The sequence below is a fragment of the Sinocyclocheilus grahami genome, unplaced genomic scaffold (genome assembly GCF_001515645.1).
Source record: "Sinocyclocheilus grahami isolate Dianchi unplaced genomic scaffold, SAMN03320097.WGS_v1.1 scaffold1159.1, whole genome shotgun sequence".
In the NCBI taxonomy this organism is placed as follows: Eukaryota; Metazoa; Chordata; class Actinopteri; order Cypriniformes; family Cyprinidae; genus Sinocyclocheilus; species Sinocyclocheilus grahami.
The window spans coordinates 92,937-113,488 of record NW_015506338.1 but is presented as its reverse complement, the minus strand read 5'-3'; the positions used below and the strand labels follow the sequence as shown (position 1 = coordinate 113,488).

At 37.2% G+C, this 20,552-nt stretch overlaps 1 protein-coding gene across 1 annotated transcript in view; it reads left to right on the top strand.

Moving 5' to 3' along the window:
- The first annotated feature begins 600 nt into the window (after positions 1 to 600).
- LOC107567436 (PHD finger protein 24-like) overlaps positions 601 to 20,552 on the top strand; it is a 24,478-nt gene continuing 4,526 nt past the window's right edge. The window contains exons 1-5 of the mRNA XM_016253111.1: positions 601 to 957; positions 6,704 to 7,145; positions 17,294 to 17,403; positions 17,588 to 17,790; positions 18,911 to 19,077. Coding sequence (XP_016108597.1) covers positions 6,706 to 7,145; positions 17,294 to 17,403; positions 17,588 to 17,790; positions 18,911 to 19,077 — 920 coding nt within the window. The 5' untranslated portion in view covers positions 601 to 957; positions 6,704 to 6,705. The remainder of the gene's footprint in view (positions 958 to 6,703; positions 7,146 to 17,293; positions 17,404 to 17,587; positions 17,791 to 18,910; positions 19,078 to 20,552) is intronic.

The window sequence follows — 20,552 nt, the reverse complement described above, 5'->3', positions numbered from 1 at the left end:
GCGTGCATATGATACGCAATTGGTAGGATTAGGGTTGTGGGGTAGATGCGTGTCATATGTACGCGAAAACGGTGTTATTTGCACGCCAAACACGTGCGTATCAAATGCTCGCCAAAGTCAATTTTTGCGTATCAATTCCACGATTTTCTGTTTTTATTTGGTGTACTATTTGTACACATTTTCATGAGGCCTCACAGCCTCGTTTTCGTTCCTGCCAACGATTAAATGTGGCGCTCCCCTAAGGTCGGTTTAAGACAACTTACTTCATATAATGCTACTACATGCCCCGCTATCGGGCATAAGTATGTCAAATGAACAATATATAATTAATAAATTAATATGCCTAGTTTTTGTAGCCAGAACTGTATATTGTAAGTATAATGCACACCCTGTTGTCTAGATATTCTTTACTGATTAGTGAAAATATTGTAATGTAATGATTACAACCCCCGAAAATCAATGGTGTATGTTCATTAAAGCAGTTTTGCATCCACATTCCGTGTATAGGCTCATCTCATTTCCTAGTGCCAACGTCATTTGAACAGACCAATGAAACGTCTCCTTTCGCAGGCTGAAAACAAGTTCCACGAAGAGGCTCGAGGAACACTGGACCCTCGCGAATCTAGTGGGCTAGTCAGCAGAAGCAGCAGACACAACTTTTACCAGGGCTGTGTTTATTTACGCGAGCTGTACGGTCTCCAGAGCAAAGTTACACTCCAGAATTCAGCACCGGAGCTGTCCAGCCTCCGCGCCCTCAGCTCGTGCCTCAAAACAACGCTGTTTGCTCGGCTGCGGAATATTTGTTTGACGGGGTTACATACTGTACACTGACCGCCGCGATCACACACGCATAGCCTTCACTGACGAAAGCAAACCTTGAAATGACTGCTGGCAGCGCGTGAGAGGAGCAGAAGGAATCGAGTCCCAAGTACCGGAGCACCATCCCATTTCCTTCAGGTATAGTTTCAACTATAGGTACTAACTAAACAAGACAGTTGTGATTTTTACAGTCCACATTTAGAAAAGCTTGCAGGACGTGCATTGAATGCAACATAGAACATGCATTGAAATTGCTGGTCATAAACGCACGCAACTTGCATGGACGTAAATGTCAAGAGACGGATCATTCATGCATCAGTTTTATGAGGGTGTAGAAAAATACCCCGTCTGTAACACCCGATCTAGGTCAGTGCTGTTTAAGCGGGTGTGGATGAGAGCCATGCATTATATTGCATCATTTTCCACTGTGAAATGTAATGAGGCTGGGGTTTGATAGCCAGCTGCCAGACTTTACGCAATAACTTTTGTTACAATGACACTGAATGTTGCACGTGACGTATTTACAATGTTGGCTGTGCAGTCAGATGTTTCACACGATAACTTGTGCGTGGCGAAGTGTACACGCTCCTTTGAGCAGCACTGCAGAGGTAAGTTTTTCTGGATCAATTGCAGTCTCTTTGTGAGACCCTTGTGCATCACTTCTGACGTCACAGTCCAGGAGCGAGCAGGGTGTTATGTAGTCATTGAGGAGCGGAAGTCAGGTGCCTGCGAGCAGAAAAGTCGCACATTTGGGGAAAATGATGAGGCTGTAGAATTTTACAGAACATCATTTAGATACATTTCTATAGATTCTATGGAATTTAAACAGTCAATGTATAGATTTATTTATGTTTAGATAATACTATTTTAATCATTCATATTAATAGTAAATAGTATTATTTTTATTACTAGATGTAAAATATTGTAAGTAATAATATTTGAGATTTGAAGAGCATTATTATGGTATTACTACCTGCATAATAATAAATAATAATAAGTGCATCGTCATCATCAAAAATAACAACAACAACAAACATCATCATTATTATTAAAAATTCTTAATAATCTGATTTTAAATATTTTATATTACCAAATGTAACAATGTTTTATAAATATTGTAAGTAATATTATTTCATATTTAAGGAGCAATATAAATATTACTACCTGCAAAATAATAATACTAGTAATAGCAATAAATTATACTAGTACTACTTCTACTATACTATCAACAACAACAACAATAACAATAACAATAATATTTTCCTATCATTATTATTATTAATTTCCCTAACAAGCTATTTCTGCTTGATTTAACTCACACAAATATAAGTTGTTGGTATCAGTTAATGTATTTAGGTTGATTCAGTGATGTTAATATTTTTTTTGACTATCTTGACTTGAGTATCATCTATAATAATAATAATTTGTTATATGAATATAAAGCTGATTTAACCAGAGCTTGATGACAGTGATAATGATAATAATGATTTGTTTTTCTTCATGTAAGAAACTATATTATTGATAATTCTAATGCTAATAAAAATAATACTAGAGAACATAATGAAAATAAAGCTGATCTAATCCAAACATATAGGTTAACAGGAGTGTCTGAATTTGAACGTTCTGTATTTGACCTTCTGAACTTTTTCCAAGTCACCAACACACCTTGCATGTTTATGACACTTTTTCTGTTATTTACCATTTGATATATTTCATCATATTCTATTCTTGGCCTTTGTAGTACCGTACATGCTTGCTATTTGTTATGGTTCAATATTAGTATTGCTTCAGTTGATCTATTTGACATGAACCCCCGCTATTAGCCCTGTCCTACTTCTTCAGAACCCTCCTCCACCTTTTAATGCCCGGTTCTCTCCTGTCTGCCATCCTACCCACAATGCACCATGTGTGTCAGCTCTGGAACCCAGCAGACACTCCAGGTTCCCTCGTCTCTCTCACAGCTCTCATTGTCACCTCCTCTCAGAAGAGTGCCTGGCACAGACTCAGTGCCTGACAGGAACTGAATGCCAATGTGGGGGCTCCTCTCTCTAGAGGCATTTACATTCAAATTCCTCCACATTGCGACGCCTCCGAGCCCATAGGCCAGCATGCGAGAGGAATCTCAACTCCCCGTACTCATAGTTTGGCCAGCACACTTTGCTTTTGGGCCACTGAGTGTCCAAGGTGAGGCATTACGGGATGCGATGGCATATATGCGTTCATAAATGTTCCCAAAGAGCACAAGCCCACATTGTACAGATTATGTGTTTTATCACTTTGTTGCTCATTAGTGTTTACAGAGAGCGTTGGCGATTTTATCTTTGAATAAAGTTTGGCTGCTTTTTTTTTTTTTTCTTGGTGGGTGTTTGTGATTCCAATCACTGGCAGAAGGTGGCCTTAGTGAACTCGTTAGTGTGATTAGTTCCAGGCTTTTGGGGATGGGATATTCACGTCAATGGGAAGCATTCCCATGGAAAAAAGAATGCTTTGTCGCTGTCCTATTCACAGAACGGTTCCCCACAGGAGCAGCGCATGAAAGGCAGGGTTTGTTGGGATTCAAGTCAGCGACAGCTTGACAGTGCGAAGCCGATTTGTGAAACATGGTATTACAATAATATTAGAGGAAAAAACAAAGGCTGGTGAACATGTAGGTGCCATGCATCTGAAACATTAGCATTCAGAAGTTTTGCTGTAAGTGTAGCTTCTGAAATGTTTCAATGATCGAAACTGCAGCCCACAACACTACAAGTTACTCATAATTTAAAGGGACAGTTCACCCCAAAAAAGAACTTTCTGTGTTCATTTAGTCACCTTCGTGTTGCAGCATGAATTTCTTTCTTCAACAATGGAGATGTTTTCAAGAATGTACAGGATTTTCAATTTTGTGAGCATTTTCTGAATTCATTCATGAATTCGGATTAGTCAGATTCGCGAATGATTCATTCTGACAGCCTTTCTGAACCAAATTAAAAAGAACTGACTCAAAGAAATTATTTGCTCACAAATCAGCATCTCTATTTCTCTCGCAGTTACTAATAAAAGGATGTATTGTAGCTATTATTCTTTCTTTTTATTGTTATTTTAAAAAAAAATCAATCGTTTGGTATATTGGAAAAAGATACCACACAAATCTCTGTGCAGGGATAGATAGAACAATAGATAGAATAATAGAATGATAAAACAATAGATAGATAGAACGATAGACAGAATGATAGAATGATAAAACAATAGATAGATAGAACAATAGATAGAATGATAGAACAATATAACAATATATAGATGGATGGATGGATGGATAGATAGATAGATAGATCTTTTCTTCATTCTTCATTTAAATTAACTTTCTAAATAAGCTGGTTCACTAAAACAAAGTTTAATATATAAGAGGGAGAGTGAATATTTTAGGTGAGCAAGTTTGATTATTGCCTCAGTTGACTTTATCTGCAGATTGTCATAAGGACAGGGAGAAATTTAATTTAATTGAACACTTAGAAGAAGCAATGGTTACCTTTATATGAAGTAAATGCACTAAGACATATTCTGCTGAACATCTGTGCAGACAGATGCCTCACACAGAATGATAATTAGACGCCACGATGTCCCCGGTGTCCTCACATAAAATGCCTATAAACTCCAATTCACAGCCTCACTTTATGAGACACGATTTCACACATTTCACATATATGTCAACATGATATTGAAAACAAGCACAGCTAATAACCAGTGCTTCTCAGGATGAATGTGATTTAAAGGGATAATATGATGTTGCTAAAAAGAACATTATTTTGTGTATTTGGTGTAATGAAATGTATTTATGCGGTTTAAGGTTAAAAAAACACATTATTTTCCACATACTGTACATTATTGTTTCTCCTCTATGACCCGCCTTTCTGAAACGCCTCGAATTTTTCAAAGCTCATCAGTCTCATTGAATCATCAGTGGCAAATTCTTTAAATATGAAAATGTACTTATAGGCTGTGAGTCAGAACAGCGTGCATTGTAGTTACTCTACCAGGATCAGGAAACAGTCCTCCATCAAATGCATTGCAAACATCTGAATATTTGGGTTGAAGTGTTCTGGAACAGTGTTGTAAATACAACTTAACCACTGATTTCTAGTCGTGTCCTCTTTTGGAAGACCAAACAAAGTAGTTTCGCTTTTGCAACGAAACACAGAGCGTCTTCACAGCATGGCGGCGGCAGCAACAATAAAGTTATGCCTTCTTTCTTTGCGTGAACATTTGGGCGGCGTTAGGCAAATCGTCCCACACAGTGACGTAGACATGTGGGGGCGTGTTAGAACGAGGAGATTTAGGAGGGCGTGGACGAGTCTTAACTTTTATAAAGAATATCTCTTTGGGTTTGAGACTTTAGTCTTTGCAACTTTAGGGATCTTATCTATTCACGAACAGCTTGTAACACTCCAAAGAGAAAGGAAAACTTGAAATCGCATCATATGACCCCTTTGATTATCATAAAGGATCTATCTATCTATCTATCTATCTGTCCGTCCGTCCGTCCGTCTATATAAAAAGTAAAACTAACACATTTCTCTTCTGTGAAACGATATATATTTTTAGATTTATTTATTTTTTAAATGGTTAATATATAGGTAAACTCAGCTATTAATTGACTCAAACTATTAAGTGACGCAAATTTCTGCTTAAGTTCAGGACCATGTGATCGGCAGCACTGAGTCTGTGTCAAAATCCAAGCATAGAGACACAGAGACAGCAGAGCCGTGTACATATGTGAGTTTTCATACAGTCTCCCCTCCGCCTCCATCTTCATTTCTTTTTCAGGAGAGTCGTCTAAATTTTTCAGGGAAATATAGCTGGCCTGTTAGTGAGCTGTGTTGGTGAGAAAGCCGTTGCCCAGAATACACTGCATCCTTTGAGCTAATCGGAAAGATATTCCACTCTTTTATTTCTGTGAGATTGCTGACTTGGTGCACCCTTTAGTGTTATTACAGTGTGGCTTGTTTAGGTGGGTGCAGAGAGAGATGAACGTGATGGGTCAGAGCTTGGGTTGATGGTTAAGAATAAATGGGGGAAGGAAATATCCATTGAAATTCAGAAGCATGCTGTGCCTTGCGTTTAGAAGGCGAGAGAATGCCAACTGAAGCAGTTTCACACCATTACCCTGATTAAAGGCTGAATGGATGGAGCAAGCATTCAAGATGATCTGATGTCTGGACAAGCTAAATCACAGTTTTTGCTCAGACTTCAGTGTCACATGGTTCTTAAGAAATCATTCTAATATGCTGATTTGCTGCTCAAGAACTATTTCTCATTATTATCAATGTTGACATTTTTTTAAAATTCTAAAACGCTTCAGAAATTAAATTGGAATTGAAGTTCTGAATGGCAAACACCCCTGATCGTGAATCACAAAATCTTGCGATCGAACAGCTCTGCATTGGTTTTGCTCTCCGTTCACACTGCAATCACAAGTCATCCCATGTTCCCATTAGTTAAGATTGATGGTCTGTGATGGCAGCAGACCAATACGAGACACACCAAGCCTGCCAGTGATCAATCATATCAGAGATCTGTGTGAAGAAAACGCTAGCGAGGTGGTTTGCAACACATTTGCTGTGGTTCACAAAATCTGCTTGATCCAGCATGTGGGCGTATTTTGCCGGAGCAATGATTTAGAGACAAAGTCGATAGAACATGTCTTGTTTTCAACCTTAATATCTGTTATGCAACAGGGTGCTAACACCAACGCACAAGCATGAGAACTGTCTCTTTGCTATATTAATATAATGTAGGATTTGAAGCTTAACCAGCTGAAAACACCAGCGTTGGTGATTGCATAGCCTGATATAAATCAATAATGTCTTATGGTAAAAATAGCTTTTGTTGTGTTACTATATTGCAGCCATGGGTGTACTGATGTCCAAGAAGCAGCAGGTGGAGAAGGTGCAGAAGTGCAGCGTGGTGGTGTCAGCATTTAAAGACGGTCTGAAGGACCGGGCGGCCCCAGCGGCTGGGGCCCCGACTGAAGAGGTCATAGCTGAGAACGGGGACGGATCTGCTGATGGATCCCACCAGGCGAACAAGGAGCATACTGAACTGAAAGACAAGGACAGCAAACCAGGGTCATTACCAAATCAGCAGGCCTCAGCTCCGCCCAGAGAGGCACATAAGGCCAATCAGGAGGCTTGGGGGCGGCTCCGTGATGGAAAGGGGGTGGAGCCTGAGGATCTAAAGAAGGCACATCAGCTCGCTCCTCCTGCGTTTGTGCGGCCAAAGAGAGAGGTCAACGACGACCAACCGGTAGACGTGCCACTTGGGCAAAGAGAGCAGGTAATATGGATGAAATAAAACATTTGAAACGGTTCGTTTTTTTTAACTTTAAACTTTTTATCATCCACAGACAGTAGAGGTCCACTACCATTCCAGCAGTTAAATACCAATGGGTCGTACTGATTCAGATTTAGAGGCTCAGTGGCAAGGTGACATCCTTCGGCTCTTCTGATCGTCCCGCTTCTAAATACAGCACCTCTCTCCCCCGCGCTCATATCACAATCCACACTCTCCTCAGAGACACATGTCACAATCTGAAGAGCAGAGACTGAGTGTGTCTGGTGCCTACGCCACAGTAGGGTGAATTATTCATCTGGAATATCTGACAAGTATTTGATCCCTGGTTTCCTAGTGCCACGATCCTTAAAAAAGGTGTGTAAAGCTCCTATTTAATACTCAAAGTAACAAGTTACTTGAAGTTGACTAGGTAGCAGTGGTTCTACAGCTAATTTTAATGCTTGGTTTCCACGTTCCACGTCCTTTCACATTGTAATATTTAGCTGGGATTGTACGTTTGCGTCACTGACTCTAGCAGCAGAAGTAGCAGCAGTAGCGCTGTAAGTGGAGCCGAATTAGCGCAGTAGAAGAGCTGAAGGATGTCACCTTGCCACTGAGCCTCTAAATCTGAATCAGTACGACCCATTGGTATTTAACTGCTGGAATGGTAGTGGACCTCTACTGTCTGTGGATGATAAAAATAGCACTTTGGCATTTTATGGGCATATATTCATTATATGGACTGCCTTATTAATTTGACTTGACAAAGCCATCCTAATATTTTATATATGTAACTGGCCGTGAGTCATCACAGCTCTCAAATCATCCCAACTCCTGTGGGTCTGCACCAGAAGTCCTCGAAAATGATCTAAACTTTGAACTACAGTTTTGTCTCTGCACATTTCCAAGGTTTTAAAATGTCTGACCCTGAGTTGCATTAATGTGACAGGTTGTCAATAGTTATGTCTGTCTCTATCGGGCGACGCTGCAGAGAGGAAGAACAGCATGAAATGAGACGAGTTCGTTAGACAGTAGACTCCATCAGGGATCGACCACATTTGTTAAACACTCATTACCTGTTGAAAGGTTATTGAGTAAAAAGTAGCAATGCTAGTAACTTAAGTGTATTAATTTTAGTAGTGTTGTTTTACAAATAGTGTAAACAAGCTACTGTACATTATCCTAGCTAAACTAACGTCCTAACTTCTCTCATTTGTAGCATTAAAACTAGCTACAAATTACTTTTGTATTATTTATATACTGTTATAGTATTCATTAATGTTTTGAGTTAGCTTTTATTTTTATATTTTCAGTTTTCATTTTATATTTAGTTTAGTCCTTTTGTTATGTGATATTCTCATTTAGTTTTTAAAAAATATTTCTATTTAATTTTTATTAATGTGTATATCAGTTTATAAGCAATTTTAGTTCTTAAATTTTAGTTATAAAAAAAATAAATTTGTTTTATTTCAGTTAGTTGCCAAGGCAACATTAGGTGGAGCTGGGGAAGGTGGAGGGTTTCAGAGAAACTCTGAAAGCGCGCTGCAGGAATCTCAAGTGAATGCTAGCCAGCCATATAAATGCAAGGCAGTAAGCTCATTGGCTGCATATGCAGCATGAACCAATCAGCTTGTGCCAAGTCATTTAACTCTGAATATCATCAGTTACGTTAACACCCCGTCAGAATGCGCCATCTAGAGTTTCATGACTGAACTATTTATTTATCTCTGCGGCTGTCTTAAAGGAACAGTTTACTTAGAAATTACAATGACCTGATTGTCATAGATGTAGTCACTATGAACTGCCACTGTATGGAAAATTATGAGAGAATTATGAAAATTTTTCTGAAACTTTTCAATGTATCGTTGAACAAAAACAACAGTGTAAAGGTTTTGAACAAAAAAAAAATTACAGAATATTGATTTTTTTGGGGAATTATACCTTTAAAAAGTTTAGATTTCAATATCATTAGCTGTTTTTCATTCCTGTGTGAAACAATGCGTTATTTCTGTAATATTACATATTTCCGTGTGAAATATTCAAAGGGAGGTCATGATCATGGCTCCACGCCAGAAATATCAAATCCTGTCCCGGATGCCAGATCCTGTGAGAAAATATTCGTTTTGACTGGTAACAGAACAACTAGTCAGCAAAATTGTCTAATACCCAAAAGTCTTGTTTGGTACCCAATACTCTATTAACAATCTTCTATCAGCCAAGAAGTTGACTAGAGAAGAGCAGAAGCAAACGACAAAATGGTGATGATAAAAAAGGAGCAGAGTTTATTGAATAGTCTTAGTTGCGTGTTTCAAATACAACAAGTGTTATTATACCACAAGCAATAGCAATGGAAAATTACCGCTTCACAACGTGACATTAAAAACCTTGAAATGGAGACATTCTCTTGTCTCTTACTAATGAACACAAATATCCCTTGAAACCACACAATCATAAGACTATAAACAACAAATTTCTATTTACGTTTTTTTCTTGCAATTTTATCTTTTGATGTACTTTCTACAATAATTAAATCTCAGAAAAGTAAATAAACTTCAAACAATGAAAAAATATAATATAAAATATGTTATATTTTAAAAATATAAGTGACTAATCAATGGATAAATCAATGAAACGGGTATATAAATGGCTTAAATGATTATAAATGTTTATATGATTGGTTACACTTTATTTTGATAGTCCACTGTAGATATTCTACAAACTATAAGTAACTTTGCAACTACATGTCAACTAATTCTCATTAACTTGCAACTACATGTCTACTAACTCTCAGAGTAGACTGTTAGCTTAGGTTTAGTAGAATAAGTTGACATATACTTGCAACGTTTCTCATAGTCAGTATAAATCAAAAGTGTTACCAAATCTTTAGAATGAGCCGTTTTAGGTAGGCGTGGTTGACTCTTAGGTAGGTAGGTGTTTTTTGAGGGCGTGGACCAGTCTTAACTTTTATAAAGACTATCTCTTTGGATTTGAGACTTTAGTCTTTGCAACTTTACAGATCTTCTTTATGCACCAAGAGCTTGTAACACTCCAAAGAGAAAGGAAAAATTGAAATCGCATCATATGACCCCTTTAATAGACTTAGTCACATTTAGTCATTTGAGTCTTTCATAGTTTTAGTCTAGTTTTAGTCGACGAAAAGCCATTGCATTTTTGTCAACTTTTAGTCATTACTTTTAGCCAAACTGCAGTTACCAACATTTATTTTGGTAGCTATTTTATATGTAGTCTTCAAACAAAAATAGTCATTAATTCTTCTCTCTTTAGACCAAATCAATTAAGCTTATGAGAAATTTGAATCAAGGATTGAATTTGGAAAAAGTTGAATAAATGATGACAATTTTCAGTTTTGGGTGAACTATCCCTTTAACAGTTGTGAAAAGGGAGCAGCTTATAAAAATTATAGTTGTTCATATATAATATATATAATTTATAATTTTTGAAAAAGAAGAAGAATAAGACAATAAGACAAATTAAACACATTCTTCAGATACAGTAGGTTTACTTGACATATTTATTGAACATCTTTTGTTGGTTAACATTAAAGACACGGATAGGTACTTAATTAGGAATGCTGTCTCTTTAAGATGGAAGGCATGCATGTTATACTACACACGTTCAGTTTTAACCCACCTGTTTACATTCACTTAATCCATAACTGACTGTATTTAAGGGGGTCATATGATGCGATTTCAAGTTTTCCTTTCTCTTTGGAGTGTTACAAGCTGATTGTGCATAGATAAGATCCCTGAAGTTGCAAAGACTAAAGTCTCAAAACCATAGAGATATTCTTTATCAAAGTTAAGACTCTGCCACGCCCCCCTAAAACGGCTCGTTCTAACACGCCCCCACATATCTACCTCACTATGTGGAAATATTAGCATAATGCCGCCCAAATGTGCACGCAAAGAAAGAAGGCGTGGTTTCAGTAACTGCAGTTAGTGTTGAAGCAGCCATGTCAGGGAGACGCTGTGTGTTTCTAGGCGAAAGCAAAAGCACTTTATTTGGCCTTCTGAAAGTAGATGCATTTAGGAATCTTTAAGATGACTTACAACAGAACAGCAATGCATTTTATACTCTATATAAAATGATACTCTACACCAGCGGTGGCGAACTCCGGTCCTGGAGAGCCGCAGCCCTGCAGAGTTCAGCTCCAACCCTAATTAAAACTCACCTGCCTGTAGCTTTCTAGCAACCCTTCAGACCTTGATTAGCTTGTTCAGGTGTGTTTGATTAGGGTTGAAGCAAAACTCTGCAGGGCTGCGGCTCTCCAGGACTGACGTTCGCCACCCCTGCTCTACACAATAGACATTTGGACTGTTTGTGTGTATTTGAACACTGAGAACTGATCGTGCGCTTTATATGAGAACTGAAGAAGGGGAGCATGCGCGAGAGAGAGCACTTCTATCCGCCTATCCCGCCTTCACTAACTTTTGAGACTAGATATGCAAACGCCCCTTATCTGATTGCAATCCAATGACAGGGACGCACATTTTGAAGAACAAGACAGTAGCCTATAGGATGTATTTTGAATGTCTGGTAGTCCTCAACAGAGTCCCGTCTCGTCTTGTTAACGAAGACACGGCATAAATTTCGTCATAGTTTTTATCATCAGATATTAGTTTTAGCTCGTCAACGTCTCGTCTTAGTCACAGAAAATTTTTTCGTTAACGAATATTTTTTGTCGTCATCTTCATTGATGAAATTAACACTGTTTTGGTCCCATGCAAAATTCCGTATCACGAGTCACTTTTCCACCGTCGGCCCAAACTGTTCTCATTTCTTAACGATGCCATTCCAAGCTGATCCAGCCCAGCGGGTATGGATATGGTTTAATTTTCCACTGTTGGGCTGATAACAGAGATTGCAATACAAATACGTCAGTCATTGCCTCTCAGAATTCTGAAATTCTCAAGCCAAAACATAACTTTCCGTTGTTGCAGCTCTTAGAACCGCTCGGCCCGAGTGTGGAAAAGTGGCTGTGTATTCCTGTGGAAATTAATGGATTTGACACACAAAAAAAAATCGCCTAATGCCCCAAGTTACAAGTTGTTTCAGAGACACAATAAGACCAAGGACATTTCTTAACTAAATATGTCCAAGTTTTCCTCTTCTTTTTATATCCCTCTCCAGCAAAAAGTGCTGACAGAGTTATCAAATATATAGACCACCTGTTGGCTAGCATATATCCACAGATCCTTACACCATAGAGCTCCTCCCAAAGGTCAGCGTGAAGATGAGCATGTCAAGATGATTGTGTTATGCTAGAGAGTTTGGGCTCTGTTCAAAGTGGTCTTTCTCCCGGCGCCAGAGAAGTCTGGCTGTCAGGCTGTCAAAGCGTACGAGCGTCCTTCAAAGTGAAGTAGAGCGCTTATCTCAGTCGTGCAGGCTGCTGATGCTTAAATCATTTGTTGAGAGTGTAAGACATTTTCGAGGCTGCTGCTGCTACACGCACTCCAGATGCACTCCCTGGTTTCCAGCTAGATTCACACCCTCAAATGGGTTGCATCTCATGCTGCATTGCAAACATAAACAGCTGTGGACACATCCCTCGAAACAATATGTGAAGCGCCGGGTTGTTGCCGAAATGTCTGGCGCGTATTTCCTTGGAGGGCTAATTTACAGCTTATGTGTCTGATTTTCTCACTCTGCCCTCGCTACAACCTAATCCACATGTGTGTGTAAGCGTGCGTATGTCGAGGACTAGAGATGTTCAGACTGGGGATTACACTGTTGAATATTGCTTTCAAGGGACACTGATGTTTTGTTTAATGTAATACCATTCAATATCTTCAAGTGTATTTCAGTGCATTGGGCTGACTTCTAGCATAACACTAAGGCTTAATGGGAAATGATATCAGCGTGGAGTACTGTAAGCATGAAATTTTGCATCAGTAAGTGTTAGCGAGAAGACCATGGTGGAAAATTAATTAAGAGTCCAGGCCAGGTTGTCAAACTGATTTTGGCACTTGGCGTCAAATGCGGGCTTCACCATTCAATAGAATCAGCACTGTGATTAGCCATGTGACAATTTAGATAATTACAGCCCTTACTCATCCAAAAACAACAATAAAAGAGCTCAAACTGATATGACATGCACCTGGTGTGGAGATATGCTCATAAAGATGATGCCATGGGTAATGGGGAACGTTAACAATGAAAATTGTGAGCTGAAGCAAAATAGATACAGCCAATAGGGATAAGCTGTGTATTGTTTTGCAAAATAGCTAGCTAGCTGTACTATTTGTGTGAACATAATTAGGTGATTTTCTCCCCATCTCGTTCTGACATCTTTCAAGGTTTGTGGTTTGAAAATGCCACCCAGCAGTGAAGCATTGTGGAGAAACTTCGGTGTTGTTTTCTCTGTCTGGCCTCTAGCTTGTCCAACTGTGCTTGTGTTCTTTACCTGTGAAATTCAAATCTCTTGGAGTTTCAGCGAACATGAAGGCTTAAAGGGATAGTCCACCCAAAAAAAGAAAGTTCTGTCATCATTTAGTCATCTTCATGATGTTCCAAAGCCATATGATACAAAATGAGAAGACTAGTAAAATGCTGAAACCCAAAACATATTTATAGGACAGTGTCTAGCTACACAAGCTTGAACTTATTTTGCCGTTTTGTTTTGAAATGTGTGCACATTCTCAACCTCAACCTTCTATCCACCTTGTTTTGCAATGAAGAAGTTGGCTGTTTTCCATGAATGTGCGAGACTCTGATTCATTAGCTGCTGTAGGTAAATAACTAGAAAAATAATAAAGCGCAGTAAATGATTACACTATTTGCACTACAAACCAGTGTGTCTACGAAAAAAAACGAAACACCAATATGATAACAAATGTCAGTTTGCAATATCAAGCAGCATAATAGACTGTTTTTGTACAGCTTAAAAAATTTAAAAGAAATCACATTCACAAATGGCTGCTTCCGCTTTTACGTTAAAGTACCCCTGCTGTCACTATTTTTGTCTGTTAAAACTCTTTTTTTGATAATCACAATGACATATTTATACAGTTTTTTCAATGAAAATAATTTCTTGATGTCTTAAAATGCTAAAAAATAACTCTACACACTTACCTCATTTAGCATACATGGGTATGCAAATTAGGTCCCGCCTCCACTCAGTCACACCGGCTAGGACCTGCTGTACTTTCACTCATTTAACGGAAGTAGTAAATGCTACACAATGGCAAGTGGCAATATTGGATGAATCATTATCGGAGAGTGAATCCATGAGTGAATTCACTGAAATTCTGAATTTAGAAAGGACGTTTTTCAGACTGTCTTTGGTACACCTAATTTTTTATGAAGAAAATGTGCAGCAATGGTGTTGACTGATGAATTTGCACATGGTTTGTCTTTAATTATATAAAAAATGTGAGACAGACCTGTAAAAAAAAAATCATGGATAATCAGTTGCTTTTTCAGGTCAGTTAAGCTATGTGTTTGGAATAGATTACTATCTTAAAACCAGATACTGTGAACTATTAATTTCTAAAAAATACAAAAAAAAAAAAAAACTATTCTATTCGGAACCTAACCCTGATGTTATGGTAGAATAAAGGTAAGATTTACAGTTATCTGGTGAATTTTTACAGTCAAAATCAAGTTATTTTAATAGAAATTTGAGCATCTGGGAAGGTCACTTAAGGGTTAAAGATTTCGCATTGGATCACATTGCAAGAATTTGCAGCGTTTGCTGCTGGGTTTGCTTTATATTATCACTAATCCACTGACAATGGACATTTTTTTTTGTGAAATTTTGCTGGAATTTTGTTATTGTGAAGTAAATATGAAAGTACACACAACCCAACTGTCAACATCCGATTTAATGTCAATATTTCAACCAAGAGGGCAGGGTTTTGCTATTTAGCATTGTCAGTTATCCCCAGACTGCACCATTTTGTGGACAAAAAGCATGTTTCTACATCTATGGTCATTTAAAAGTAGCCGTGTACTGGAATCACTGCAAGCAGCTTATGAGTCTGAAATGTTTCATGTTCATTTCATGGCTTGGGACTGGACATTGTTGTGGTGCCATCAACCAATCTGTGTTGACATGATGTTGACATGATGTAATTTTCCTGTGGCTACATAGTCACATGTTGTTTACTGGCTCCAAAATAAGTGACCATTACCATGCACCCGTGAGCAAAGATAGCAGATTTCAAATCACATCCTTCCAGGGGATCAGAGAAACTACCACTGAGATGTGAAGGCCAGACCACAATGAATAGACCACCTCTCGCTAAGCATTGTTTATAACATCTGTTCCTCATTTTGGGGTCTCCAACCTGATGTCTGTTGAGAATGGCTCGTGGATAACACAACGGACATGAAATCAAATCTCATTTCAATGATCATCCTGAGAAGGGGAGTGTATCCCACAGTCACCGCTGACAGGAAATGGAGGTACCTCTGAGACGCAGGCTGCCCTTCCCATCTGCTCTAGTGCCATTGTTCAGATGAGTTCTCATCAGCCTGGGGAAAGCTGATTGAAAATACAGCTACTCCCAATGCTGCTGGGCTCTGACAGCGCTCGTTTGAAGGCAGAGCTTGAGCCAGGAAAGAAATCTCGCTCTGAATTTGATATGAATGGACAAGCTGTCATTTGATCTGTGAGAGCTTCTTCCTGAACCTCTTACACCTCAAACTCATTAGGTTTCCTTAAAAGCCGAGTTAGTCAGGTCGTTCATTACCCTTGGTTCAGAGATTGTTAGCCTTTTTAGAAAGATAAAGGGGGGAGAGAGAGATTGAAACACCTGCTGCTAGAGATAATTAATGTAACTCTGTTTTTAAGGCTCAGTCTGAAGGGCCCTGAGGCTCTGTGCAGGATGTTTTCCTCATTAAGTCTTTTTACTAGGGTTGTCATCTGAATGTGTTAATTTAGAAAAATGATCAAGAAATAGACCACGTTTTGTAATATCCATTCCATGATTTATTAATCTATTATTATTATTATTGGGGGCTTTTCTCTGCAAATATTGATGTGATTGGGAATATTAATCAGTAAATATTGTGAAGCGTAGTGATTGAAAACTTTGATCAGTAGACTCTCTTTAAATGAACATTAACGTTTTTGAGATTTATTCAATTTGAACAGCTTTTAGTTTAAATGATATGTTTTGACGCTGGACAATAGTGATCTATGATTTTATTTGTATATGTTGAATATTAAAGGTTATTAAAATCTGTTTGCTAATGGGGGATTATTGTTAAAAAATATATTATTATATATATTATTTGGAAATAAAATTTCAAGTCAGACCTGTGTGATAAAGTGACCCTCTCCCCCAAGTGAATTGGGGCAGAAGGTACCCAGTGGCATGATATTTTTTTTTATAATTAGACATTATTATATTTAATAGGTTTATTTTTTTAAATAATTCCATGGATTAGATGTACATTTATAATCATCATCGTTACTTATAATAACCTGTAGACCAAATGAGCACAATCATTCAATCTGAATTCAAAGTCTATTGCTATTTGCGATTCTTCAATTTAAAATATAGGCCTGCATGATATATATCAAAATTGTTATAAAAGTAGCCTATATAATTCAAAAGCGTTTATCTTTAACTATTTAATTTAATTTGAATCCATTCAAATACTAAATATTTCATTTACAATCGTTGAACGAACAAACAAACAAACAAACAAACAAACAAACAAATAAATAACGTCACAGAAGCCAGCTGGGATAGGCAGATGGCTTCTTACCGATTCATGATTTACAATTTTGTTTCATTATCCTGTTCATGATAAACTCATTTATAAATATCTTACATTTGAGTTAATGCGCAATGCATCATACTGTATTTGTACTAATATTGAAAATGTACAATCGTTGAACGAACAAACAAACAAACAAACAAACAAACAAATAAATAACGTCACAGAAGCCAGCTGGGATAGGCAGATGGCTTCTTACCGTTTCATGATTTACAATTTTGTTTCATTATCCTGTTCATGATAAACTCATTTATAAATATCTTACATTTGAGTTAATGCGCAATGCATCATACTGTATTTGTACTAATATTGAAAATGAATTTCCTGTTGATAGTTGTTTCAAAGGTTAGACCAGAAACAAGTAAGCAGCATAATGTGTATAATTCTCTTTAATGTGAAGTGTCTGTTCTACCAGAACCGAAAGACTCTTCCTCTTCCTCCCTCAGGATAATGTGAACCTGCTGCTTACTGAAGAAGAGATGTACAGTCTGATGGAAACCTTCAAACAGTGCAAGATCATCCCAGGTGTTCCTCTCAGTCCCATTTTAACATCCTCCTCTAGATTCTGGTTTAAATATGTCTTTGTGCAGTAAATTAAGGAAGCCAATTAAAGGTTTACTAATTTATCGCGTCAGTACTGTAATTAGGCCTGACCTGTTTCTATTGATTGATGATGCAGTAAGTCTCCTCTCACCTACTTTCTGCTCAGAGTCGTGCCTGGTGTCAGATGAACTCCTGCAGTACAGGCACTTTGTGACCAAGCAGCTCTTTGAAAGAGACTTGACGGATGAGGAGGAAGAGGAGGTTCTGGCCCAGTTTGCAGCGCTGGATCCAGAGAAGAAGGGTCAGATTGAGTGGTCTGACTTCCTCTACCACGAGTCACTTTCAGTGCTGCAGAAGTTCCGGACCGAGGTAATGTGGGACATGGACAAATTCGTCTTGTTTGCGTTTTTGGAAAAAGCGCAATGACCACTTATAAAGGCATTTTATGTTTTATGACAGTACACACTAAAAGACTCAAACCATGTGCACATTTAAAGACTTAACACAAAAAATTGTGCAACAATTACTAGATTGTTCTCATCCCTAACTGATGAGATTGAAATATACATATTTTGTAACATTCTAAATGTCTGTACTGTCACTTTTGATCAATTTGATGCATCCTTGCTGAATAAAAGTACTTTCTTTGTTTCTTTATGTTTAACTATTTATTGACATTCACATTTATGAATAGTATGAATACACAATCCTTCCATCGAATAATATAGCTCATTATCCCATTATCTTGGACGATTGGCTGTTTATGTTTTCCAAAAAACACTGAAACACTGTCAAAATGCTAAATTATAATGAACATTCACCCATTCAACCAAAAACTTTGTGGAAATTATTGTCCCCCCCAAATAAAAAAAAATGCTAAATTATAATTAACATTCAACCATTCAACCAAAAGCATTGTGAAAATGATTATACTTTTTTTCCTCCAAATTAAAAAAATTCTAAATTATAATGAACATTCAACCATTCAACCAAAAGCATTGTGAAAATTATTATTATTAGTATTTTTATTAATAATACACATTTTTAATTATAATGAACAATCAACCATTCAACCAAAGTATTGTGGAAATTATTATTATTATTAGTATTTTTTTTTACTAATATTTTATTTTATTCCCCCCCCCCCAAAAAAGAAAAAAAAAAATGCTAAACTATAATTAACATTCACCCATTCAACCAGAAGCATTGTGGAAATTATTCTGTTTTTTTTCTTCCAAAATTTAAAAAAATTCTAAATTATAATGAACATTCAACCATTCAACCAAAAGCATTGTGAAAATTATTATTATTATTATTTTTATTAATAATAAAAATGATTAAATTATAATGAACAATCAACCATTCAACAAAAGTATTGTGGAAATTATTCTTTTCTCCCCAAAAAACTTTCAAAATGCCAAATTATAATGAACAATCAACCATTCATCTAAAAGCATTGTGTAAATGATTCTGTTTTTCCTCAATCCAGAATTCGCTTGTGAGAATCCTCACAGCGAAGGAGAGGGACCGAGCACGGGCCGTATTTCAGAGTATAGACCAGGACAAAGATGGGATCATCACTGCCGGAGAAGCCAGAAAAGCCCAAACTTCCTGGTTCCACAAGATTAACAAAGAATCACAGTCCTGCAGTGTCAGGTGAGCTGAATATATGAGAGTCATTGAGGCTAATCATAGTTAGCAGGACATTTCTGAACGATTCTCAGTCACATCAACTTACATAATCAACAATAATCTTCAGACACTTCAAACTCTTGAAAATCATTTCAGGGACTCGTCCAATTTGCCTGGCCTCTGGGAGCAACAAATCGGTTCAAGCTTGGCAGTTTTTATAGCCATGCCAAGCTGCCAATGCCTTCACGAGCTGCTAGCCAATGCTAACCGCCATCACTTTATTAGCACGTATCCCCCATCTCTTCTCATGAATTACGGGCTAACTTTGCATTCAGGAACTCTGCCAAGAGAGTATGAATCATTTAAGCAGTGCATTTGCTGACAGTTCTGACTCTGGGATTAATGCATAACGTAAATGAGATGATATAACTGCTGGGGTAAGTCATCTGTGGAAGGGAAGAGGAAAGTTTCTCAATGACAGGCTAAAATCAGGGACTGTACTGACTTTGACAAAGCGCTCTTTGCCAGTCATATCATAATTCAAACCTCACTCTGAGAGCCCAAAAGTCAGAATGATGCATTTTTGCAGTGATTTGTGGGGTAAAATGGAGCCAGGTACCTCGAATGGATCATTTGTCTTTCTGAATCCTTCATTCCTCGAGCACCATCACCCAGAAAGAAATATCACACATGTGATGGCTTTAACATCTCAAATCTTTCTCCTAGATAGCAGTGAGGTTAAATGGGGACGTTAAGTTAAATCTCTCATTTATAAACATTGTTAATATTTCATTTGAACATTAACTTATGTTTATATATATTTATATTTAACTAAATGCATAATTATATAATTAGAAATATTATCTGTATATACTTGCACAGTGTGTCAACAATTGCCTTATTTGTGTCTATTTTTATTTATCCTGATGAATTTAAGAGAAACATCTGAGATAAAGTTGACACTTATAGAATTCTCATTTATGGTTCTTTTAAATCCATAAGCTACTGTATAAGGAACAACTTCTGGGAAATATACTGGTAAATTAAAAAGGTTGTGGTTGGTAAAACAATGTGTGAGAAAGAAATATGCTTATCAAGATGTCAACAATATTTTAGCAAAAGTACAATAAAAACAGTATTATTCTGAAATATTATTAAAATTTTAAATAACTGTTACTGTTTTGAATATATATTAAAATGTAGTTTATTCCTGTGATGCAAAGCTGTATTTTCAGCATCTTTACTCCAGTCTTCAGTGTCACATGATCCTTCAGAAATCATTCTAATATGCTGATTTGCTGCTCAAGAAATATTTATTATTATTATCAATGGTGAAAACAATTGTGCTCCTTTAGATTTTTGTTGAAAACATAATATGATTTTATTTTGGATTCTTTAAAGTATTATTTGAAATATAAATCTTTTGTTAACATTATAAATAGTGCTGTCAAACTATTAATCGCGATTAATCGCATCCAAAATAAAAGTTTGTGTTTACA